The sequence below is a fragment of the Gouania willdenowi genome, chromosome 14, assembly GCF_900634775.1.
Source record: "Gouania willdenowi chromosome 14, fGouWil2.1, whole genome shotgun sequence".
Taxonomy (NCBI): Eukaryota; Metazoa; Chordata; class Actinopteri; order Blenniiformes; family Gobiesocidae; genus Gouania; species Gouania willdenowi.
Genome location: NC_041057.1, coordinates 13,717,755 through 13,744,209, shown reverse-complemented (window position 1 = coordinate 13,744,209; position 26,455 = coordinate 13,717,755). Strand labels below are relative to the sequence as shown.

At 37.1% G+C, this 26,455-nt stretch overlaps 3 protein-coding genes across 12 annotated transcripts in view; 1 reads left to right on the top strand and 2 right to left on the bottom strand.

Annotated features, from left to right (window-relative positions):
- The window catches only part of tcf7 (transcription factor 7), a 63,315-nt gene extending 55,691 nt beyond the window's left edge, over positions 1-7,624 (top strand). For 5 of the 10 annotated variants that reach the window (XM_028466744.1, XM_028466745.1, XM_028466747.1 and 2 more), the window contains 3 exons: positions 1,965-2,013; positions 3,918-3,990; positions 6,902-7,624. In XM_028466744.1, coding sequence (XP_028322545.1) covers positions 1,965-2,013; positions 3,918-3,990; positions 6,902-7,217 — 438 coding nt within the window. In that variant the 3' untranslated portion in view covers positions 7,218-7,624. Of the gene's footprint in view, positions 1-1,964; positions 2,014-3,917; positions 3,991-6,877 lie in introns of all 10 variants that reach the window. The other 5 variants (XM_028466750.1, XM_028466752.1, XM_028466751.1 and 2 more) reach the window with 3 other exon arrangements.
- Positions 7,625-9,205: 1,581 nt separating this feature from the next.
- On the bottom strand, positions 9,206-15,137 carry skp1 (S-phase kinase-associated protein 1). Its single transcript, XM_028467505.1, has 6 exons — positions 14,980-15,137; positions 14,099-14,198; positions 13,887-13,960; positions 12,772-12,915; positions 9,695-9,835; positions 9,206-9,609 (listed from the first exon to the last, which is right to left on the bottom strand). The coding sequence occupies exons 2-6, from the start codon at positions 14,193-14,195 to the stop codon at positions 9,574-9,576; spliced, it is 492 nt and encodes a 163-aa protein (XP_028323306.1). The 5' UTR covers positions 14,196-14,198; positions 14,980-15,137; the 3' UTR covers positions 9,206-9,573.
- Positions 15,138-16,512: 1,375 nt separating this feature from the next.
- ppp2cab (protein phosphatase 2 catalytic subunit alpha b) lies at positions 16,513-25,082 on the bottom strand. The gene is made up of 7 exons (XM_028466686.1): positions 24,784-25,082; positions 18,356-18,565; positions 18,099-18,272; positions 17,919-18,008; positions 17,615-17,776; positions 17,404-17,522; positions 16,513-17,296 (listed from the first exon to the last, which is right to left on the bottom strand). The coding sequence occupies exons 1-7, from the start codon at positions 24,883-24,885 to the stop codon at positions 17,224-17,226; spliced, it is 930 nt and encodes a 309-aa protein (XP_028322487.1). The 5' UTR covers positions 24,886-25,082; the 3' UTR covers positions 16,513-17,223.
- Between the last annotated feature and the right edge of the window lie 1,373 nt (positions 25,083-26,455).

Here is a 26,455-nt window from a genome sequence, read left to right as displayed (position 1 = left end):
GGTGCAATTTATACCTCTGTGATGGAAGTATGTGAGCCGCTGCATGGAGAAGTGGTTGTGGGTCCTTTTTGTGCAGAGGTTTTGCATGCACCTTTTTTTTTTCCCCCCCAATGATCTGAATGGCTCGCTCGCTACAGCACGAACGCAAACAAACACGGATCTGATTGGCTCACACAGAGGTATAAATCAGCCTGTTTTTGCTTAACTAACAGAGGGCAGGGTTGCATGGCTGGCCTGGCTGTCTCCGTTTTTTGGAAGCAGCACTTTGATTATATTTGGTCCTAATCAAGACCAACACTGAATGTGTGGAATGTGATCTAATCCTGTGTGCACCCAAGTCTAAAACCATAGAGAACGTCTGGTCTAGACACACATCGGTGGCTGTTTGGATACTTTTGAATTCAGTGTTGGTGCTTTTCTGTCAGTCTGAACTCTGATCTATCCTCTTTTTCAAGATTTTTAAAAATGTTTTATATTTTACATAGCTGTTCATTAGGCCATCAATCATTATTTACCAGGTTTATTATCATATTCTGTGTTTTCTTCTACATGAGGAATATCCATAATGTTTAATAATTAAAACTACAGCAAGAATTTTGAATTTTATGTAAAAAAAAAAATTCAATTTTCACTAATGATTTAAGAAATGAAAAGAGCCAAAAATGAAAGAAAATTATTGACTTTAATATAATAATTATTAATAACTTTGGCAGTGATGACAAAAGACGATGGAGACGATGAACACTCATTCCTGTGGGCCATTACATCCTGTTTATTGTTATTTATCGTTAAGCGCAGACTTTCAAAAAACGGCCGATCGGATCCGTACGTCTGCACGGAGACGCTGTTCCGAAAACGAAAACGGTTTTCAGAAGTATGATGATCAGTCTGTTTGTGTGTGTGTATGATCATACACCAACGACATCACTGTTGATGACATCATCAGTGTTCTTAAACAATTTTTAACAGGAGTTCCACAGTGTGGATGGGAAAAAAAACAAATTTTAATCGGTTGTTCATTGACTCAAAATTTCCAGAAAATGTAATCAAAGTCCGTTCATAACTTTTCAAGTTATCGTGTACACAATCAAACAAACACACACACAACTGACCAACATACTTCCGAAAACCGTTACTGTTTTCGAAAGTAACTATACATCGATCAGACAGCTCATTACAATACAGCATTGCTTGCATATTCCCGGAGTATTTACCTTTTATTAATCACACAGGAAGTTGCACCCATAACCAAGATTCGCACCTCCAGGAATAACAGGGATAAGGAATCGTGATTATCTGCTTCTTGTCATCATATTTTAACGTTAAAAAATAGTCCTTGATATGATGACTCAATTTCCCAGAAGACACTTCAATACCAGATCAGGAAATCCTGTGCAATCCTCCATAAATCAGGGCTGCTTTGTTGTTTGTGTAGCTAAACAATGGGCAGGTGTTTATTTATGTGGCTTATGTTGTTGGTGAGTCAGTTAATAATAGTCAGTAGTGGAGGAGTTGTTGGCAGTGATCAAACAGACCAATCAAACAACGATAAGGGCTAATCATTTTAGATCAATATCTGCTGAAGTCCTGCATAGGATTTACCGTTTATAATGTAAAGAGTTGTAACATCTAATATGCAGGACTGTAGTTTAACACCTGGTTCATGTCTGTTCTTTCTCTCCTGTGGTTTTCTTGTTGTTGCTCCAATGAATAGATTTTCTCGTCAAATACCAAATATTTGACGTATGAAGTGACTAAATACTAGTTTTTGGGGGAATCATCGCACAGTTGGGCCTTAATTTGAAACAAAATGCCGTTTTTATTTCGGATTTTTGCATTTAAAACCATTACTTATAAAATTCATCCAGTTTAGATCAAATTGAAGATATTCAAACCATTCTAAGGCTGATTAGTTTGTACTAGTGGATTATTTTCATAGAGGCCTTTTTGTTTTTCTCTTGCAGGGGAAGAAAAAGAGAAGAAAAAGGGAGAAGCAGCAGGACTCCAACACAGGTAATCCCTCCAAAAAAAATGCCTTTTCATTATTATTTTTGCCTTTTTTTCCCTCAGATCTAAATGTAAGCAAAGTGTATCCTCGCCTGCACACACATGCCTCTTCGGGTGTGTGAATGTTTTGCCAAACTTGGTGCATAAGTCCATAATTTATTGGTATTGATTAGTTTAAAAACACCCAGTGTTACGTCACAGTGAGGCTGAAATGCCTACAAATGCACTGGTGACAAAAAAAAAAGAAAGTTTCTCTTGTAAGAAAGCATTGATTATATTCATATCATATTGACAGAGGTTAAAATAATGGATTGAGGTAATCACGTTACTGTAATTGAGTTGCTTTTATTTCTAAATCAGTCATTTTGCGTTTTAAAAGAAGTAAAGTCGTTACATTTCTACACCCAACCGTTACTGAGTAAATTATTATTTTTTGTTTTAAAATTATCAATGAACATTATGAAACTACAAAAAATAATACGACCAGACAACAATCAAATGCATCACGTCATAGCCGACCAATCAGATTAAACGCAATGCACGGCGCCAAAACACCATTGAATGTTGGTTATTTTCTCAGAGTTCATAAATGTACAGTAGCTATACTTAGGGGGTACGTTAGGAATCTAGATTGGATTCATCTCCGTTAGCTGGCTTCAACTAACCAAACATTCCTTTTCAGACACAAGCTGTACTACGTAGGTCAATCACCTATGATCACAACACGCTATTTTTAAGCCATGTGATTACAGCCTCACTACGTGCACGTGCACATGAAAGTTGTGGAGATTGCAGCGTCTGACCAATCCATGGAGAGAACTGGCAGACTGAGCGTCTTTACAATGAATGGAGGAACAGCTTATGATCTTAAACAAATGTAATGAATATAAATACATGAAGGTTTGAAATCTATAATTCAGACCAAAGATAACCCTGTTGTTACAAAAAAGGCAGGAATGAAAGAACCCAGACAGGAAGCTGCTGACACCATGAACGCGTAAAAGCGTGAGATCATTTATGATATTAATCTATTGGATGATAAACGGACAGCGCTCTGCAGTTGAACTTTATTACAGCACACACGTGTTTCTACTCAAGTAGACCTCCAGGTTAGCCGTTCAATTGCCATAGTGATCAAGCTCCTGCGAGCTTTGTAGTTCAGCACACACTTATTAAATCCCGGGAGTTAGCGCGATAAGAGGTCATCTAGATTCATAGCATACCCCTTTAGAGTCTGATAATTATTTTTTATTTTGAATTTAATTAATTGGTGTTATTTAATTTTAAAAGAAAAAGACAAACATTTTATTTTATACAGATTCATTCATGGAAAATATATTAAGTTCCAATTGTGTAAGATTTCATATCATCCTTTTTAAGATTATAAATGAGATGTTTACTGTATGAAAGGGAACCGTAGCAAGATTTATTACCAAAAATAAATGTGGAGGGGGAAGTAACTAACTAGTAACTTTTAATTTGAGTAGTATTTAATTGAGCTACTTTTTACTTGTACTTGAGTATTTTATGTTGAGCTTACTTGTACTTGAGCACAATTTCAATCAAGTAACAGTACTTCTACCTGCACTGACTGATAAAACATGTAACATGTTGACGTTAGTAAAGTTGAAAGTGTGTTTTCTGTGGCCGTGCTGCATGATGAAGCCGTACTAACAATGTTAGCATGGGCTATGCTATCCTCGCTAACTGGTGCTGTTAGCGTCGTAGCGTGCTAAGCAGCTACTAACGGTTGGACTATAAATGCTGCTTCTTTCTTCTCCCTGCGCTGATGACGAGCACTTGTTCCTGTCTTTTTTCACTTCCTGTCCCCGCCTCCTCTAACCTTGGCCCTGCCCCTCTCTGCTCTCCTTCCCTCTCGTCTCCTTGTGCATGCCGTGCGTTGTGCTCAGACCCGGGCTCACCTAAGAAATGCCGGGCTCGCTTCGGCCTCAACCAACAAACGGACTGGTGCGGTCCCTGCAGGTGTGTACCAACCAAAACAAGCGCTCCATCCACTGAAAGCAACCATAGCTCATGATGCTACCCTCACCTTACCCACTCACCCCCTCCACAGTCAGACACTTCATTACTCACATGTTTGGTTTGACACAAAAGTTCCTGCGTTGTCCAAACTCCGCCCACTGTCTGGAATGAAACAAGCCCCACCTCCAGAGCTCCAATGCTGACCTTTACATGCACTAACCAATCAGGTTTCAGGTCACATCTGTTTACATAAAATCTAAGTTACATCAGAAAACAATCAAAAAAACAATGTGATCTAATGGTGATTTTATAACTTAGCAACCTTTGAATTGGCTTGTTTTGTAAATATGGAATAAGGAAAACATTTTCTATGTTTAATATATTGTAAGTATATCAGATATGATGTCGACTATGGATGGATTTAGATCGTTTTGGTCCACAAAAACATTCAAAGATGCTGCAACCCAAACAGAAAAGTCATTAAACACCAAAGAAATGTAAAATACATAATAAATACCAAGTTAATACAGTCATAATCTACAAAAAATGTATAAAATTATAGGTTTGAATCATATTCATATTAATACAAATAAAGGAATAATAATGATAATCTGATATCATTATAATGTCATTTTGAATTATAAGAACTGTTATTAAAAATACAAAATAAACAATGAAATATTGATGATAAAACTTGTCAGATAATCTAAAATCTGTGTGAATTATTTATTTTTCAACATCTAATCATAGGAACTGATTCAATGTAAAATGAAGTTTCAGTTCATATGTGCAGTTATGGAATGGAGTAAGATAAAAATAACTATTTCAATAGAAAATATCAAAAGTCATTAACCTCTAGACTTAATGTCGCTAATGTGCAAAGATTGGCAAGAATGTGGCATTGTCTCAGGAACGTCATGACTATTAGAAATCCTGTTTCCTTTCAGTGTACTAAATTCTAATAAAACTGTTAAAAAAATAAAATAACAATAATAATAAAAATAATAAATGCACATTTATGATGATTCGCTAAAACCCAAAGATTTCACCCTATGGATAAGAATCCGACCTGCTGTCACCTCCGTCTGCTGTGTGTGTGTGTGTGTGTGTGTGTGTGTGTGTGTGTGTGTGTGTCAGCAACCAGCCGTCACGTCATGGAAACATGTGTGGAAGAGTGTGTGAGGTCAGGATAGATCCTTATCAGAGCGCGCACACACACACACACACACACACACACACACACACACACACACACACACACACACACACACACACACACACACACACACACACACACACACACACACACACACACACACAGTCTTGCTTGTGGTTAACATCTGTGACGCGTGTCATGCTTTATGTCTGGAAACACATCAACATGACGCACAAATAATAAAGAAAACCTGCCAAAATGAAAAATAAATGAATTACTAAATAAACGTGAAAAAATAACTAGACAGACACACTTAGGACAGCCCCCCGACCCCCACCCTATTTACATTTTGTTGCGACCCAACCCTGCCAAAATTAAAAATAAAAGAATAAAACTAAAAACAAAACAAAAATAAAATAAAAATGTTTGTATAAAATAAATGAATAAAAATGAAATAAATTATATTTATATATATTTTGCATTTATTTATTTAATGATTTATTATATTTGTATCTATATTTTATCTTTTGTAAAATATTCCTACTTTATTTATTTGTATTTCATTTTAAATGTTCTTCACGTTTATTTATTTATTCATTCATGTAATTTTAATTTTAGCAGGTTTAATCCTCCATAGAAAACATATTTCATTGTTTTGGGACAGGTTTGGGGTCAATTATAATTTTAATCGCATAATTGATCATTAATTACAAATATTAATTGTAAGTGTAATTTTAAAGATCTCTTGCTCTCGTAACTGTAATTAAATTGTAACTTGTAAGTTTAGATAATTCACTTTGTAATTGTAATTGCCATGAAAGTTCGATAAAAATTATAATTTAATGCAAAACTGGGGAACCATGTTACAGTTCTACAGTATGTACAGTACATATATGTAGCTAACAATTATTAAATCATGTTTCATATCAAGCTTTACCACATTTCACCATTTAAAAAACTATAAATCTAGGAATTTAACATTTAAATTTAGATTTAATATTTAGAATTAGATTGAACATTTAAGATTTACATTTAATATTTAGATTTAACATTTAGGATATAGATATACACTGACACAAAAACGGCTCAGACACCCACACCAAATATATTAAAACCTATATTTTCATTGATTAGGAAGCCTGACAAGGTAACCAATAGATAGGAAATAAATTAGATGATAAATATTGTTTTTAGTGTATTTTACAGGTGATTTCGGACCTGTTATCATAAGAGATGCTAACAGAAAGCTAACATACAGGAAGGTTCACTTTTATTAGGTTATTTATTAAAGGCTCAGTACGGTAATTGTGATTATTTGTAATTGAACTTTAATAATTGAGAATGTAATTGTAAAGGACTTTCTGAGGATAGAAAATAATTGTCATTTATTTGTAATTGGAAAAAATGCAGGTCACTGTCATCGTAATTGAATGTGGTTAATTGAAAATGTATTTGTAACTGAAAAATGTAATTGACCCCAACCCTGTTTTGGGATTATTAGACAGAAAGCACGAAAAAGAGACAAATTAGTCGCTAATGAAACACTGCGGGAAACACGAGATTAAACGGGGTACGACGGTGCACAGTGCACCACAACAGCCTGAACAATGAATGGATGGATGGATGAATGTGATGTGATGTTGCCCATGGTAACCATTGTTGTTGTTGTTGTTGTTGTTGTTGTTGATCATTGATGCATCGTCACTGACTCCATCCACACTTTATTCACAGATAACTCTCTCTGACTGTTCCTAGGAGGAAAAAGAAGTGCATTCGCTACCTTCAGGGAGGAGGGGGCTGCCCCAGCCCATCTTCTTCAGATCTAAGTGCCATAGACTCTCCCCCCTCACCCTCCCCCACCTGCTACACCATCTACCAGCACCCTCTGTCCCCGGGCTGCTCGCCACCGCCCCCCACCTCCCCGTCGTCCGCACACGCGCGCCTCCGTCAACACGCCTCCAAACACGCGCGCACACACCTGGAACTGTCGGCCAAGCAGACGCACGGTTCCTCGCTGATGTCGGCCGCCAAGGCTGCGGGACTTTCCCTCAAAGTACTGACGGAGACTTAGTGACACCTGACGGCAGCCATGGACATGATTCTTCAAAGTGACCAGGAACATGAATAACAGCTGAGGATTGGATGAAATCAGGGGGCTCTGAAGATGATTTTTTCACCTATTTGTCTTTCAGTGTTGTTTGTGATTTCTTTAGATGCTCATTCTTTATCCAATGGAGACGTGAAACATCCAATCAAAGTCCAGGCTTCGTTACTACACAGGGTTGGGGTCAATTACAATTACGTTTTTAATTCCCCATGTTCAATACAAATAATTCAGATTACAGTGACTGGAATTATTTACTTTTTTATCCTCAGAAAGTCAGTTACAATTACTAAAGTTCGATTACATTTAATCACAATTACTGAGCCTTTAATAAATAACTTTATACAAGTTAACCTTCCTCTTGTGTTAGCTTTCTGTTAGCATCTCTTATGATAATTGGTCCTAAATCAGCTGTAAAACACACTAAAAACAAATATCTCTCATCTAATTTATTTTTTATCAGTTACCTTGTTAGGCTTCCTAATCAATGAAAATATAGGTTTTAATATTTTTGATGTGTACCCCTCGATTTCAATTTTTTTTAAATGGTAAAATATGGGGAAAGCTTGATTCATAATTGTTAATTACTGGTACATATGTGTTGAAATGTACATGGAACTGTTACGTGATTCCCCCGGTTTAGAGTTAATAAATTATAATTGACAATATTTAAAGAATTTTCATGGCAATTATAATGACAAAGGCAATTATCTAAACTCAATTACAATTTAATTATGATTACGACAACATCAGATTTTTTAATTACAATTACCATTATGTTTGACCCCAACCCTGTTACTAAAACCATCAACTGTTTAAGGGGCTACAAACTGGTTTTTATCATTGTCCCTTTCTGCTGCCTTTGGTTATAAATACCTCAGTAACAACAGATTTTTGACTGACAATCAACCATTTGGTATCAAGATGAAACTTTCCTACTGTTTTATGGCTCATTGTTTTAAAGTTTTTGTTTTAGGATTTTTCTTCTCCGACTTCATCAACCCAAAAACATTTCATTGCTTCTGTTCTATCAATTTGTTTTTACTTGTGAAGCTTGTGTTTGTGCAGGTAGGGGAAAAAAAGAAGTCATTGCTCAGCAGTTAAGCTTTCCCTGAACATTCCGCAGCTCCCAAAACCCTGATCCGAGACCAAAATGGGTACTATTATTATATTTCATTGTGTTGTAAAGTTTTATATTATATTTTAACTTTTCTATGTTTTTATGTATAAAAAAACAAAAAGTAGGAGGAAAAAAAACTGAAAAAGATTCCTTTAGTTTTTACTGTTTCTTAAAGCAATACATTTTGTGCAAAAGTTTACTTTTCGTTTTTTCTGTGATGAGTTGCAGCAGCAGATTGTGTTTTTAGTCTCTGCATGATCCAGGTCATTGTGACAAATTACATAAAGCTGGAAATAAATATTTAAAAGCTTTCCATTGATTTCATTTGTGGCCTCCATTGATTCATGTTTTCACCACCAGAATGCGCCATTGTGCTAGAAAGTTCAAATCTGGAATAAACTGCTGTGTCATGTTTTACCTTTGATGTAATAAAGTGTTGCAAGAAATTAGGATTTTTTTTTTTTTTGTAAATGTTGGTTTGCAACAACGTCACAAGAAAACACTAAGTTTGCATCTTCAGTGATGGTTAAATAATAATGTTATTATAAGTATTAACAAAGAAGAAAAACAAATCCATCCTTTGAATGCGTTTTATTCACTCCAACATGTTTGATCATCCCAAAAACCAGCAATCAGTTTCTGATTCAAAACATGAATTAGGAATGAGATCCTAAACGTTGTGTGAGAACACACAAGTACTTTAAGCCCGAGGGACAAAAATGAAAAAAGAAAAAGAAAAACCTACCTAAACTGTCAGTTTTTCTTCAAACTATGAAATTGCTTTCAACACCACTTGGTACATTTACAGAGCATAAAGTCAAATATTCACCCGTACAATGGTCAAAAAAAGACATTTTATTCACTCAATTATCCTAAAGAAACAAAGATGCTGTGAGGAATTAAGAAAGAGTGTCATGCTCAAAATCATCAATCTTAAGAATCTATTCCTTTAATGTCTGTACACCACACAAGTGTCGGCAGCTGAGAAACGATTAACAGAAAGTAATAATACACCACACAGGAAGTAGTTTAGTTCATGCCATTATTTCTTTTGTTTGATGAAAATGACGGAAAGTGTCTGAAAGCCAGGCTTGTGGCTCTAAATATACTAAATGTCAATATTAACAAATATGAACATCGCCAGTGGAACCAGTTAGCATGGACCACCATTGAAGAGAAGTCGTGTTGGCGGGATCGTCGTGGTTACTTCTCTTCGCACCACTGGTTCTCTTTGCGTACCTGTGGAGGGAGACGAACAGAGTGAGCTGGAAGGGTTTCAAACACGCTCTCCAGATGTGAAGGTTCAGCAGTGGCTACCACCTACCTGGGCCTCCTCCTCCTCTGTGAAATCATTCTTGATGTTGAAAGTCTTCCTGATCTCCTCCGGGGTTTTTCCTTTGATCATGTTGGCCACCGTCTTGCAGGTGACGTCTAACAGGCCTTTGATATCCAAATAGTTGGCGGCCTTAAAGGAAAACATCAAAGGGGACACAAATGATTATGATGTCACAAATTGTGAGTGGAAATGTTCAATCAATCATAAATTGAGCACAAGTTACTTTATAAAACTACTAAAACAGGAAACACCGCTGGCTAAAACAGATATATATATATATAAACACTAGATCACACAACCAGGATTCGCCAACGTAGCTCAACAACGGCCATCTTACCTCAGACAACTGACGTGCTCTACGCTAGCTGTTGGAAGGCGAGTGATCAGCTTAAACAAAAATACCTTTAACTTGATGAAAGAATGACGGATTTACAAACGGTTTGCCTAATGACAAACCTTATTATAGGTAGGTATAACATATGACACTTTATACATGTTGAAATTGCCGCTTGCCGTTGCAAAATTGAGCAACTTAGGGTTATTTAAATAGTACACGCACCACTGACATCGATATAATGAGCAGGAACAGCTCCAGGCTAAGCCCTGCCCAACAAAATACGTCAATTTACAAACAATCAAATGGTCTATAGAAACAAACCAAGTACTTGATTGTAGTTAATTTAGTTGTTAATCTTTTTTTTTTTTTTTTTTTAAACTAAAAATCATATTTAAATCAAATATAAAAAACATTTATTGACCCTCTTAAATAACACTAAAGTGATTAATTCAAACGTCAGCTTTTAAAGACCAGACGGGTATTCCATAAAGGAGGGTGAACAAACTCTGAGTCTATCTATAAACTCTGGGTCAACATACCCCGCGATGGGAAACTCTGGGTATCTGATTCCATTACAGCTGGTATGAAGTGGGTTAATCAACCCTGAGTATGTAAACCTTGGGTTACTTACATGCACGCGTGCAATAAAAAGCCATCATCAATGGATTGAAGATGACTCGAGCTGCCATGACAACCAAACGGAAGAGAGTGATTTATTCACCGTAATGGGTGAAATAAGCCGGTGTTTGAGCAATATGAGCCTGTTCTAAAGGTGTGTTCAGTCTTCAGTGACAATAGTGGCTTAAATCACCCGTAATTAGTCACACTTTTTGGTCGCTTCATCCCTTTATCTCTTCAGTGACGTGACGAGCAGTGAATAATATGAATAAAATGTGCTTGAGGAGGTGTGGCAGCAGCAGAGCCCTCCATACACTGGATATAAAGACAGTAAATGCTGCTTGCTATCGAATCAATTATATTGATTCTTAATGTAATATTGTCGCCAGAGTCATCTCAAAGTCCTAAAAAATGTCATAAAAAAACACTGAAGCGGGACGCGAACCCGCGAACTCTCGCTTCCAAGAGCAGCGTCACAATTCACTGCGCCATCGTATCTTCAAATATGCATGTTCTACAAATTTTGTATTCAGTGAACTTTACTACAGACGTCAGTAGATGTTTTAATGCAGATCAACCTCTCAGTGTCTTTGACTTAATGATCTGTATCCACAATGTTAGCAAGACAACTACCGTTTGCACAATAAAAAAAACATAAAGCAACACATTAGTAATGATGTGAGCACGTCTGTGGTCTGTGATGTCACTAATGTGTTTCAGAGAAGAGTGTTAAGGTTCATTAAAGTGTTCAGAAACGGTGTTCAGGTGGGTCGGAGCCAGGAAGAAACCCATGGTTTCTTTGATAAAACCTGCCAGCGACCAGGTTTAGTTCACGGACAATGTTGCCATGGTAACATACTCAGAAGAACATACCTCGCATTTAGGAATGGAATACTCAGAGTTTCCCTCATTTCAGCCTGAAAATACTCAGAGTTTGAACATAACCCACTTTATGGAACACCCCTCTGGTGTATTAGTACTGGTTCTTCAGCCCAGTATGTTTCTGTGTCTTTAGTATGTTGGAGATCTTTGAATGGGAGACTGTATCAAAATGGCATTTTTGTTTTTCAGCTGAATCACTTTTCACACAGAAAAACGCTGACCGAAACAGGATGTTGTGATGACGCGAGCAAACGGCGCAAAAAAAATGATCCACGCCACAATCAAAGCACACAGGATCATGTTTGGAAAATATATAAAACCAAGAAGCTGATTTTCATCAATAACTTCAACGCAAAAACAGATTTAATTTGACTCTTTCAGCAGCTCAGTCAGTTATAAGCCTGTACAATATTATTTAATGTATGAGTGGGGTCAAATTAAACATTTGATTTTTATTTTATATTGTGTATTGTTGGAATGTCAGAGCTAAATGTTCATATTTTTAATTGATTAATCCTTTGAAGCACTGATATTAATCTATACAAGTGCACTGTTTTAATTTGTAAGATTAGACCACATTTAGAGCCATAAAAGCACTGGGTATAATCATTTGCATAATCTTTTTTTTTTGGTGTTTCAGTTTTCAACCTTAGTTTTCTCATTTTCGGTTTCGGCCAAGAATTTACATTTCGGTGCATCACTGGTATCAAAATGGAATTTCTAACCCTTTAAGTCTTGGATGTGATCCATTAATGACTGAGCATCATCAAAAACTAAAATCAGTTTTAACACGCTCCTCGTCAGTCACTGACAGTCGTATGTTTTTCGTTACTTCTCAGAACGGCCGACGTGTTTGACATGTGCTGGTTTGGTGCTTGTAAACAAGCAGCTGAGGATGATCCAATCAACTCCAGGTCGTTATGCAGCGACTTGTGTTTCACGTCCTGGAAGCCACTAACACCAGCTCCCCCAATGTGTCCTCTGCACCTCTCCAGTTACCATCCTTTCACGTGCTTCTCCTGGGCTTCACTGTATTTACTCCTCAAACTAACTCAGACCTTTGATCTCTAAACTTAACAACAACATAACGTTTGTGGTTTGATTCCTTTGATCTTTAGACCAACACCATGTCAGCTAAAATGCCTTTCCTGATGGTTTTGTTGGACAATCTAAAGTCACTAAAACCTCCATTGGACTAGTCCAGAGGAACCATGTGAAGAGTTTTTACCAGGATGAGCTCAAACAGGGTTCCCTGGTCCACTTTGAGGAACTCCTGATCCCACACGGGAATGTCGTCGGTCCTTTTCTCCTTGTTCTCGTCGTCCTCGGGGGGAGGGGGGTCATCTTTGTGGTGGGTGCACCACTGGATAACCTGCAGGGAACACACAAGTTGTGTCAGTGCACTTTGACAAGGAACTGATCCAAACAAGTGACTTTACAGGAAATAAACTACTTTAAAACTCTGTATTGTCCTAAAAACATTGTCCAAATCAAAACAGTCTGAACTTCCCTTTCTCTCAGTAGCCTAAATAAAATACTTCTAATATGTTGTAATTACTGTACATTACAAAATACTCAAAGGAAACCATAAAAGTTGGCAGTGACATGCCTTTAAACGTTAATGTGAACGAATATTAAGCTGCAACAATTCCTCAAGCTCCTCCAATACCTTCATTACTAAAATAATTGATAGATTTTCTCTGCCGCAAAGCCTTGTTTAATTGTTTTTATGTTGGTTTTTTATTACACCATGGTCTGCATTTGTCATCTTAGGTTGACATTGGTAAACCAGTTCATACCTAACACCAGTGTGTATTTTTATATGATATACACTCTTCATATACCACAAATACAAGTATTATGTAGCGTACACACATTGTTATGAAAGCAGAGCATTGAAACTTAGCAACGCAGGTCTTTGTCTTAGAGGGGATCGTTTTACATTCGCACTAAGCACATTTAATAAATCTTTTTCAAAACGCCCAGTGCTAGTTGTCTTTTAGTGATAAATATACATGATTTTTATTTTTCCCATTTTTATTATTGACTGAAACTTATGTATCAATTAAATGTACATTTATCTTAAAAAAGAATCAAATTGGTCGATATTAAAAAGTGAGCTGTCTTATTTTTTCTGTCATGTATTTAAAATGTGTCTTAAATTAAGGACAGTTTTTTAGTTTTTTATTTGATTGATCGATGGATTTATAAATTACCAAAATATTCAACCACTGCAGCCCTAAACTAAATGTGACAAAACCTTTCTTTGATAAGTTTCTTTACCATATACTTCTAGGTACATAAAACTTATATTTATATAATTAAGTGCAGGTGTACATGTACCTTTTTGAGAATGGCAGCGTTCACATTAGGGAGAGGAACTGGATCATCATCTCCTTCATCATCCATTCCCAAATCTGTTGGAGAGAGAAAAAGAACAGTGATATATTGACATGATTTGCCTCAAAATAGTGAAATAATTAGATTGTTTCTCTCTCTGCTGTGAACTAGAGACGTATAGAGCGACAATAATAGATTTCAAGAATTAGATTTACCTTCTAACATGGTTTTGATGGTGACTGACTGTTTGGCGATCTCCACATCCACCTCAAAAATCTCTCCATCAGAGCTCTGTAGTTTGATTGTAGGCATTATCTGGAGAAAGGAACATTCATGGCTTCATTTCACTTCCACCACCTAAAATACTGTTTTCATTAGTCACACAATGAAAAAAAATAACCAACAACTTACTCATCATTCACTAAAGTCTAAGTTTTACTTTTGGTCCTACTAGTTATAGGCTTAAATACACACAACTAATAACATATACTGAACTGAAATGTTGAGGTTAGACATATATAGAACAAGGGGGAAATCAATGAGTTGCATGTTTAGCTAGAGCTAACGCCAGGCTCCTAAGCTAACTAGTCACATGTTTGTTTACACAAATTCATGTTCCGTTGGAGTAGATTTTTCACTTCTCGCTCAACAGAACGTGAACAATCGTAATGTGAAACACCTAAAGTGTGGGTTTTTCTGAGCTTAAATCAGACACAAGCTGGCTACAACATATACATACCCCTGCCGTTCCGACGTCGGTGCTAATTAGTTAGCTTCTTTTTAAAATAAATAAACGCGATAAAACGAAAGACAACAAACAGTGAGAACATGTGTATTTAAAGTCGTTGTCTATGAGCTGTTTTGTCGCCAGCATTAGCTAAATAAAACACTGTCTGGCAAATGGTTACCGTGAACTCAAATAAATGCTAATGGCTCTGCTAAGGTTCACTGCTATTGATTAGCTCAATGCTAACGTGTTTGCTAATGGTAGCGCCTGGCTGTGCGGCCTGTGTGCAACCACATTAATTAAAAACAACCACGTAAACATGAGCAAACAAGACCTTTCTATAAACTTATAATGGGAAAAAAAACGCACCGTTTAAAGACGGATAACGTCAGTTCTGGGGTGGTTTTATCCGTTGGTCAATGCAGCGGAGGCTGACAGACGCGGATGTAGCGAAGCGGCTCAAGGCTGTGATGAAGCCGGAGTTGCTGTTGCTGACAGAGGAATCCTACGCGTGAAAGCCTACTACAAGCGCATGCGCACTAATAGCGTTGTAAATACACGTATACGTACTATATTTTGCTACCTTAAATTTTCTTATTATAATAAACCCTAATTTTAAATATAACCCCTAAAAATTAGAGGAAATGTTCTTACTTTTTTTCAACTTGACTTACGCGCATGCCCATTGTCCACCGTAGGACACTTTCACGATAGGGTGATTCTGCGCAACACCGTCCCTCGAGTCTTTTATTTTGAAGAGCAAATTAATTTAACACTCTGATCAATCCGCAGGAATGTAACCACACTACATACCATGATTTAAAGCAATGGTTCTCAAATGGGGGTACGCAATGGTACTTGAGAGCTAGTGGGAAAATAACAAATAAAGCGACCGGAAAGTGAGGTTAAGATGCTTTTTCATGGATTGTTTACATGGGAGCTTTAATTCAGAATGGAAGTTCAATCCTCTTTAAACTGACCTTGTAAACACTGAATTCCTAATGCACATTTAATTCTGTATTACACTCACCTTAGTTACAAACGTTGCTCACTGAGGACACCTGCTGGTCAATATTTACTGGGTGTCTTTTTTAGTATATTAGACCCACTTTCTATTTCATTTTTAAAAGCCCTTTGTGCAGTCACTCCTGTAGATTATACACAGTTCTCAACCGCATCTATCTATAAAGCAAGGAATCGCTGTGTGTTCTTCAAATATCTCAGCGCATCAGACTGACCTGAGACTTTCAACATGGCTGCTGCTTGGTTCAAGGGTGTGCAACGTCAGATTTGTTTGGACTGCAATGACACCATTCATAAATTTAATAAAATTGTCTTTAAAAAAAAAAAATGAAATAAAGAACTACTGATGTAAAGTACACGTTTTTTGAAGCTTTTAGGAATATTATTAGCTACTAAACAGTTCAACTTTGAACTTAATCATTTGTAATCTTTTTTTTTTTTTTTTTTAGTTTTAACTACTGTAATATCTTAGCTTTTAATTATTTTATTCACAAAGGAATTTAACCAGATTTAAAAAGAAAAAATACACATTAGTAAATATGTAACTATTCCCTGAAATAAGTAAAAAGAAGCACAGAAATTAAATGGGGAAAAAAGTAAACACTGACATTTTCACAAAGACATATATAGATATATACTGCTCAATATAAAAGGCAACCATGGTTCAGGGGTCGTCTGTCTATTTCGAAGTGTTCTTGGGCCAGACACTGAACCCTTAGTTGCTCCCATTGGTCGATTAGTGCCTTGCATGTCCCATTGGTGTTAATGTGTAGATATCGTAAAATGATCAAAGATTATATAGTGGTTATAAAGCCCTATATAAATCAAGTCCATTATATTGAGACAAAAAAAAGTTGAAAAACAATAGGAAATTCAAACTCAGAGGTCTCCTTAGTCTTTATTATTGAAAAAGCTTGGTTAATACAGACAGCATCTCAGAGGGAATCAGTGAAATGATGTGGATAAAACCATCATCTGTATCATATACACAGAGCTGGGTACCTGCAAAGCCAGGATCAACTTTGAAAGTCACACAGGACACAGAAACCTCATGAAAAAACCTTTCAAATGGGGACATTAATATATACCTTACTTAAAAAAAAAATTCCTTTAACAATTTGTAGTAGTAATCTTTTGACATATGTTACATTTCTTTTCCTTTACAAAAGTGCAAACAGATCATGTTCAGATCACCTGTGGACAAGTCATTGCCTGTGGGAAACAAACAGCCGTAACACATCGTATTCTGTCTTGGACGTCGGTGCCATCAGTCCAGCTACAGAGGCAAAGAAGAAGAATCTATGACATCACAGATGTTTCATATAAGTGGGCGATTCTCAATGCAAGTCCTCAGCAATGAAGATTGTGATATTATGGCACATACCCTTTTTGGTCCATTTATAGACAAAGACTTTGCTAAATGCTTCATCAGGTCATGTGTGAATATACAATTATACAATGTGCACAGCTGTATAGCCCCGCCCCCTAAACCTCCCACCGGCCCCATTCATTGTTTACGTTTGGTATAAGTTGAGTCGTATATCATGGCAATGCTAGACTTGACTGTACAAGAGCTGGAACAGCATGAGTTTACAGGAAGTAGTCAGGGGTGCGACGAGTGACATGAGGCTCCCCTCTGCGCGGCGCTGGATCAAACTGCAAACTGGAAAAAAAAAAAAAAAAGACAATTTGCATACAGCTTGGTACATTTGGTTTTAAAGAGCTAAATATTGATCAAGCAGCTTAAAATCCAGGTTTTCATGTACTTACAAGGAGTATTTAAGGGTGTCATCTAGTTCCATAATAGCTGCCTGGTTCCCACAGCGGTAGCAGTAGTTAGGAGCACTAAATATTGTCACTACATTCCTCTCGTGACACCAGTTGTAACCCTGAGAGAAGCAGACAACATATACGTTCAAGTTATCCAATTCAACAACAAAACACTTTTAAGCAGCCAACATGTCCATGAAGGGCCACAAACCTCCATAACCAGCTGGTGGGCACGCGACACCAGCGTGAGGCGGTTAGCGTGGTTGAACGTCTCCGAGATGTCCTGACCGAATGTGTAGCCGGCACCTCGAGGAGAGATACCCCAGCCACCACGGTCGTCAGGGTCAGACCACAGGAGGTCACACATGGGACCCTACAGGGCGGAACCATCAGTTCAGCTTATTTCAGTCATAATGCAAAGAAAACAAGTACTAAATGCATAATGTATCAACGACACTTAAAATCTCATTTTTTTGGTCATTTTCAGTTAAGACACATTTAGATATTTCATTTACCTCATGTGGCACTTCCTGTAGACGATCCAAAGCCCTAATGTGATCCAATGTATCTATAGACGGTGACAGACCCCCATGAAGGCAGAAAATCTGTTTGGAGGACAGATTCAAACCACCACCATTAGTATTCCTAAATAAATAAATAATACGATGTGTGAAACAAAGCTAAGTTTCCCTCACCTGAGAGTCCACCAACGCCGTGAGAGGGAGGTAATCAAACAGGTCTGTAAAGTACTTCCAAACGTTGGCATTTCCGTATTTCCTTAGGCACTCGTCATAAAAGCCGTACACCTGTGTGATCTGTCTGCTCTCGTGGTTTCCTCTGAGGATCGTGATACGCTCTCGGAAACGTACCTGAAACAGAAAATTAAGGAATTGCTTAAAATTCCCATCCAACAACAAAATCTCATTCCCCAGATTATTTAACGGAATCTTACCTTCAATGATACTAGTAAACTGACGGTTTCTACAGAGTAGTACCCTCTGTCCACATAGTCTCCCATGAATAAGTAGTTTGTGTCTGGAGATTTCCCTCCGATCTTAAACAGCTCCATGAGGTCGTGGAACTGACCGTGAACATCACCACACACAGTCACCGGACATCTGACCTCCTGGACATTTGACTCCTTGGTAAGGATCTCCTTTGCCTGGAAGGAAAGAATACAAACATCCACACCCATTAAAATCCCATGTGAAATAAAAGCAACACTGGAGCAGAATGTGAGGAACAGCTATAATCGTGCCAAACAAAGACGACTCCACACGGTCAGACTTTAACAGAACATTGCCCAAACCCGTAACACCCGAATGAAGCCGGTGTCGCTTTAAGCCCAAACCACTATTCACGTCCGTGCACGCTAATGTAAGATGACCAGAGGCGAGTCAGCATCCATTTGTGCATCTATCGCGCTAATCGAAACATCACGTGATTTACCGTGCAACATCCAAACCCGACCCTAGTCGCCGGCGGTACAACGATTGATCAAAATTAAACTAAAAAAAACAATGGACATTGTTTTTTAATGGTGTCAAGTTTCTCGTGGGCCTACAAGAAAGGAAACATTGGTTGCCATGTACAGTGGGAGAAAATCTTTTAATAATGCTTTAAAACAAAAAAGCAGGAAAAGGTTGTGTTTTTCTCATTTAATCTAAATGGACAGAAGAGAACTAGTGAAATCCCAGACATGGACAGTCCAGTGGAAAACAATGACCTGAGATAAAGGACGTCTCATCCTGTTTAAAAACTAGACTTGCTGAGTGAGGTAATAATCCTGTCTGTAGCACTGAGTGCTGAATCACAGCTGCAGCAAACAGAAAAAAGAGACTAAAGCAGACGTGCAGCCTAGCACAAAGCTGACCTATATTACACTCCCTCTCCATGTGCTCATGAAACCATGTGACAGGACGCTTTCCCAGACAACAGACTGAACCACCTTCACAGCAATGGAATTACCTAGGCTGGGAGAACATTCTAGATGTCTCTACTAAAGTGCAGACGCAACAGATTTTCCTCCAGCATTTTAACTAATCCAAACTGCTCACAGAGGAAATAAACAAACAAGGGCTTTAGGTGCATGAGGTACATGTTTATTAGCTGTTGACTTTGGCAAACACACTAACTCGACATTAACGACTAACTAAAATTACTTTCACACTACTTAACTAATGTAAACAAGTTACAGATTTGGAAAACTTTGTTCCAACTAAGACTGCTCGATTATAAAAGCATAATAATCACCAATATAATTTGTCAGAATCGAAAAGATTATTTGTCAACCAAAAAGTTAAGTTTTGTACAAAACAATGTAAAATATATTCTTTAAACATAAATGAAACTCTTTAAACACAAAAATCAAGTAGGTTTACTTTGGCACTTCTTGCACATGAAGCGTCTTTGCTCTAGGCCTTCATCATCAAACCCAACATGTTCCCATAGAAGAGAATTTCACGTGCCTTGCTTGTTTACCAAGTGTTTTTACTGTGTTTTTCTTGCTATGTTTCAAGACTGCTAGCTACGTCTTTCCTCGTGTTAGCCTGCAAGCTAGCTTTAGCTTTGAGGGGGGTGGGACGGAGAAGCTTGCATGATGCATGTGCATTAAACAATATTTTTTTTCTCAAGTGCCAAGCTTTATTTTTTGTAGAAAACCTATATTGTGGAAGTTTGTTTTATTCAGCAAATAAAGCATAGATATGATTGAAAAATGTATTATTGTTTGTTCTTGATTGTTATCGGAGTGTAATCAAAATCATAATCAAATTTTGATTAATTGCACAGCCTTAGTTCCAACATTTAAATGTCATATTGGAAGTTAAGGCTCAGCGAGCTGCTGCTAATGACACCCAGCAACCTTTTCTTAAATGATTATACCTTGTGTTTGAATACCACAAAGCCTACTGTACGGGGCGTTGCCAGGTAACATCATGTCCTCTGTGCCATCCCAGCTAAGAATGAAACTGAATAGCAGTGATTACACAAGTATCTCAACCAACACACGTAGAGCAGTCCACACCTGAAGCAGGATGCATCACACAGTTCAGCTACGCCCAAAAGTTCAGACGTCACAACATCAACAAAACGTCAGCATTTTCCCAGCTCCCGTAAAACCATCTCATTAAAGGAAGTTATGGGCAGCTGAGGATTCAGAGGCAGATGACTTATGAAGAATTAAGATTTACAACTATTAAAATGACAGCCACAGGCATTAACCTCAGTTAGGATGTTTCTGGTAGGTAAAATAAAAAAACTAAAATATATCAGAGAACCAGCTAGATATTACAAAGTTGTTCCTAATGAGTCAGCACATCAACTGTAAAAGTATTTACAAACCATTTAGGCTGAGATTCTTTGATCAATCCTTTGCAAACATTTGTAACTTTGCCCTTAAGAATAACCAATTTGTTCCAAGCATTAAATCATGTTTTTCTTAAATCTGTTTCCATGATAATTGCACTAGAACAAGACAAACCTCTGCTATATTGCTACATCCTCTCCTTGAACCTTGTAAAAGCAGACAATCAAAGCTTTTTGTTGGCAAACGTAGTGGTCAAAAATACAAAACTTGAATTTAACTCATTTACATTGATGTTTGGAACTATAAGTGCAATAAATGATGTGTAACAACAGAAAATAAATAAAAACAATCTCATTAATTGTCATTATTTGACACCTTAGACTTGCACAGCACGAAATATTGGAATCAAATTTAAAAAGCTTAAAAAAAAAAAAACATTGTATTTATATCATAATTTCAGATTTTTCATGTATTTAAATATCTTCCATTAACAAATGTTTACTAACCTGCCACAATTTCTCAATGGTTCTCTAACGTGAATGAAAAACAACAGTGGTTAATTAACAGTCTCCCATGTGGAACTCATGAGTTACGTAAGGCCAATTTACATCTTAAAACTAAATTAAAGGGTAAAAAAAAAAAATAGGGTCACAAAAAGGATAGGCCTCTGAGGCAAATGTTTAGGACAAATAACAAGGAAAAAAGGGAAATAAAAGCCATTAAATACCAACAGTGGAGTGTTTAGAACATTGTCAGCAGACCTGGCAACCACAAGACTACTGAAGATCAAACATTCCAGTTTAGAACATAAACAACATTAGCAAAGCCACTTGTTTTGCCCTCAGAGTGGAAAGACTAATAATGCCGCAACACAGGAAAACAACAACAGCTTCATCATTTATTAAGAACAAGACGAGGTTTTGCAGCGTCACCGCAACCCACTTTTTCCCTTTAGATAGAAATAAAGCAGAAAAGACCGACCCACTTGCACATTCTAATCTTCTGCTTCACAAAACAAATATGCTTTGTTCTAACTCCATGGATCAAGAATCGTCGCATTTTGTCACACGTACATTTTTTTTGTATTAAACAAATTACCACATTAACAAATGAAAAATTGAAACAAAAACAATACATCAGTAACGTTGACAATCAAAAGCTAAACTAAAACCAAAACAATTCAGAGGTCACTCAAAACTACTGGGTTAAATTGGACACATTTAACATTGTTTCTAATAATTTGCTTGATGCATTTGAAAAGTCATACACATGCTCTTATACCCTCTACAACACAACAGTTTGATGATGCAACTCACAATCAATCATTTCGGCTGCTATTTTTAAAACAGGGAGGATGGAGGATGCTGTGTGGGTGAATGTAAGTGGGTTCCCATTAATTCATTCATACATACAGGTAGGCAACACTTTGCAGAAATGGATATTATACAGTCTCAGTGTTTCAGGGAAAGTGTTCCTTATTATTTTAATATTAAAGTGACAATAAAATTAAATAAAAACTAAAAAAAAAAAAAACAAGAACAGTCAGGACAGAAATTTAAATTTCTCTTTAATCCTTGACCTAAAATAATAAATTTAAACTATTTAAAGCAGGGGTGTCAAACTTATTTTAGTTCAGGGGCCAAAAACGGAGCAGTTTGATCTCCAGTGGGCCACAGATTTTATGCAGGAGTAATTTCAACATTATTGTGCCCTAGTTTACACTGCTACACATACATAACATACAAAATATGTAAAAAACTGACAATATCCAAGCAAGAAATGATAGATACCAGTCTCAACAGGATCTTCACTTTAAATGTACTAGATTTGTTACCAATTTCTGTTTAATCAAGGAAAATAATATCATAATTTCGAGAAAATGTAAGGATTTTGCAAGAATTATGAGATTTTTTTTTCAAGAGTTTAACATTAAAAATGATATGTCATCAGGCGATATAAGCACTGGGAAACTGTGAGCCGCATATATTGTCGAGTTTCATATACACAATGATTCATGTTTTCTCTGTTTTACTTTCTCCTGCGGGACGAATTGGATGCTCCAAAGGGCCAGAGTTGGTCCCCGGGCCTTGAGTATGACACATGATTTAAAGCAACTCAATCAGAGCTGAGGATATAAAAAGCAACATGGGAACACCCATACCCTTAACTACGATTCAAACTAGAGGGGGGGGGGGGGGGGGGGTTAAAAATACTTCAAGCGATACATTGAAAATAGTTGGAATTCAATAAAAACCTAATTATTATGGAATAGGCTTTTGTTATTATGTTACACATAAAATAGCTTTTTTCTATAAAATGTAAAAGTATACATCAAAAACACCAGTTTTAAAGCGACGGACGCAAGGATAATAGACTTCACAGACATGTGGTCAAAACTAGCTTTGGGGTCAAACATCTAGAGCAGCCCACTGATGGCTGATGAGAGATTGAGGTCAAGCCACAGCTCAGACTACAAACACATGCCACTATGGTGAGTGGACATCCAAAGCACAAACACGTCTGTCAACGTCAGGAAAACTGCTCAAAAGTAACAAAAACACAATTAAAAAAAGGCTACTAACCACTAAGAGAGTTGGAATAACCTTCACGATTAAATATATCAGTGTGATAAAGGCTGTCGACCCTTCGTGACTCAGTCCTACACATTAGATCATATTTGATATAAAGATTAACATCTTTACAGCTTGTAAACAAATCATCGTCACCACTTTCTGGCCTCAAAGGTTCCTGGATGTGCAAGCTGGGGATAAAAACTGGAGGTTTATGACTCCTGTAATGACTCAGTGAAGAACTTTTATAGAGTTCACATGACAAACTGACCTGTATCACCTGTTTGGGCTTTAAATACATCATAATAAAGAGTACGTCATCGACTGTGAGGATACTGATCTATCCTCTGGAGACATTCCCAGTCACAATGATTAACGTCATCACTTTTGGGGGGTGCAATAGTGAAATAAATAAACAATACAGGAGAACCAGGTTGATATAAGAAAGAACAATTTAAATACAGTACATTTCAATACAAATAAAAAAACAACTTTGGAGAGTTTTGCAAATTATTCAGTGTTGACATAGAAAATCCTACTGTAGTATAATCTGTACATGTGTAGGGTATGAGAAAATCATTTTTTTCCCCCAAATTCTATTTTTTATTTTTTTAAGTACGTTTATTTTATTTTATTTTTTTCAAATAATACTTTTTAGATTTTATTAGTTTTAAACTTCTGTGAGGAACAAAATAAATTGCAATAAAAAAAAAACAATTCAACAAAAAAGTGTGTCAAAAATGAAAATGTAACTTAAAATAACAAGTAAGCTACAATTAAAAAGTAGATATAAGTTGAACAGACTGCTCTTTTTAATTATTGTCGGTGACTATCCATACGTAGCCGTATTGTACGTAGCGCCCTCCATTGGCCAGTTTAGGTCACGTGAGCGCCCCTCATTGGCCAGTACTTATGTTTTGCAATTATTACGTAGATTCCTAAACTACGTTGCGGACTAACCCTAAAATAGCACCGGAAGTTGTCCGTACGGATAGCCACGTCGTTAATTATTTGTCATATCAAGATATAAGGGCAGCATTAATGTCACAAAATTTCCCTCAGGGATCAATGGTTTACTGAATCTGAGCAGGTGTTTTTAATTAACTTTGGAGTCTGATAGACTTGTAAGCTAATTTGTTGCTAAATCATCTGTTAGCATTCTTTAACCACGGTCAATGTGTCCAGAGCAGTCAGTCCACACGGAGTGAACGTTTTCTGACTCGGACTTTTATAATGGGAATTCAGCCTGTCACGGTCTCTGTTAATGTGAACTGGGACCAAAATTACACGGTTTATAAAACTATAATTTAATGTTATGTAATGAATCCGTTGCTGCTGAGAGAGAACGGTGCGGGTTGGAGTTCTCAGTGGCCGGTAACACTCAAACCACGCAGTGAAACGAACACTTCGGACGCCATTTTAGGGAATGTCGGGAAGGAGGCGGTGAGTAGAGACCACAGTTTTAACATTAAAAGTTACAAACGTCAAAATATAAAAGCTCACCTTCTCGCATAATGTCTTAACCTGTCCTTCTGTTAGCTGTTTGCACTCGTTCAGCTGCTCGATCCACTGGTCGAGTTCCTTAGTGAACACCTTTTCGTCCATTTCTGTAGGCTTTGGTTTCTTCTGTTTTGTGGGTGGTAGAGTCAGTAAAACACGGTGAGTAATTCAGGGCGACTGTCCCGGAGCTCAAAGCTGAGAGCACGGCTTCGGCAGCACTGAACCCTCGCTAATGAAGACACGCATGTAACCACAGCAGTCTGGTTACTGTGATTTAGACTGGATTGAAGAGGGCGGGAGCGAGGGAGGGGAGAAGCGTCAAGTTTTAGCTTCCTTTACAACTTTCAAAATAAGAGCCACTACTGTGGCTACATTTTTTATTATTTATTTTATATTCTGAGAAAACATGCAATTGATGAATGCAACATATAAATAAATACAAATCATGAATATCAAAATAACATAACTTAAATGAAATGTAGATGTCTTCTTTCCTCATTGTTTTGTGTTCCTTTTTGCAGACATATTCTATTTTGCTTTGTGTATACAATGGATGGACTCATTACCTCTTTCTTTTTGCCTTGTTTGTTCAAGCATCCTTCATCTACTCCACACCCGTCAAACTCAAGGCCCGGGGGCCAAATCCGGCCTTTTAGAGTATCCAATTTGGCCCGCAGCAGAAAGTAAAAGAGTCAGAGAAACCATCCCAGATAGCATATTTTCAGCAGCATAGCCAAAAGAGCCCCAGCACAAAAACAGCTTAATGGAAGTGATATTTTACAGTTATACAATTTTATAAGTGATATCATCGATTTGGGGGGAAAAAACACACAAAATGACGCATTAGGAGTTGAATGCTGACGCACGATTTGAGGCCGACAACGGCGAGATGTATGCGTGCTATCTGGGGTGTCTCTTTTTATTTTGTCCACACATAATAGTGGTAGTGTATTGTTGTTGTGATATTGCCATATTCCTATCAGATTTAAGTAGGTACTTGAGTATGGTTATGGAGATATTTATACTAATTGAATGATCCGAGCTAAATAAAGGTTAATATAAGCTGTCGAGAGGCCACGCCGAGCATCTTTAATCTATCGTCCAATGTCTCCGCGACTTCGTTCATCGTGCCGACGTCGACGAGATGTACAGTATGTGTGCTATCAGGGATGAATCCTTGTGTAAATAAATTCCCTACTAATTCAGTTGTAAATATCTCCAAATGAATACAGAATTTCAATGAAACTCCACTATATTAGCAGGGCTCACATTTTCCCCACTCTTATGTCACATGATGGCAGTTATTTTAATTTTGTTAAAGGAACTCCCAATTTTTCCCAAATCCTGCATTTTTCTTCAAATGATTCCACAAAAAAATGGGTGACAAAATCAAATAAAAAGAAAGTGAACTGACTGAGACTGATATCTGTCACTTGTTGCTTTGACATTACCAGTGTTGTATATATTTCATAATTTATTTATAAGTGGACGTGCAAACTAGAGCACAATAATGATTAAATTACTAATTTTTCCTCTTAAGATCTGCAGCCCACTTAAGATAAACTGCTCCGTGTTTGGCCCCTGAACTAAAATGAGTTTGAAACCCCTGATCTATTTCCATAATTTCCATTCCAAATAATAAATAACCTTTATTTTGGGGTTATGTGAGGAAGCA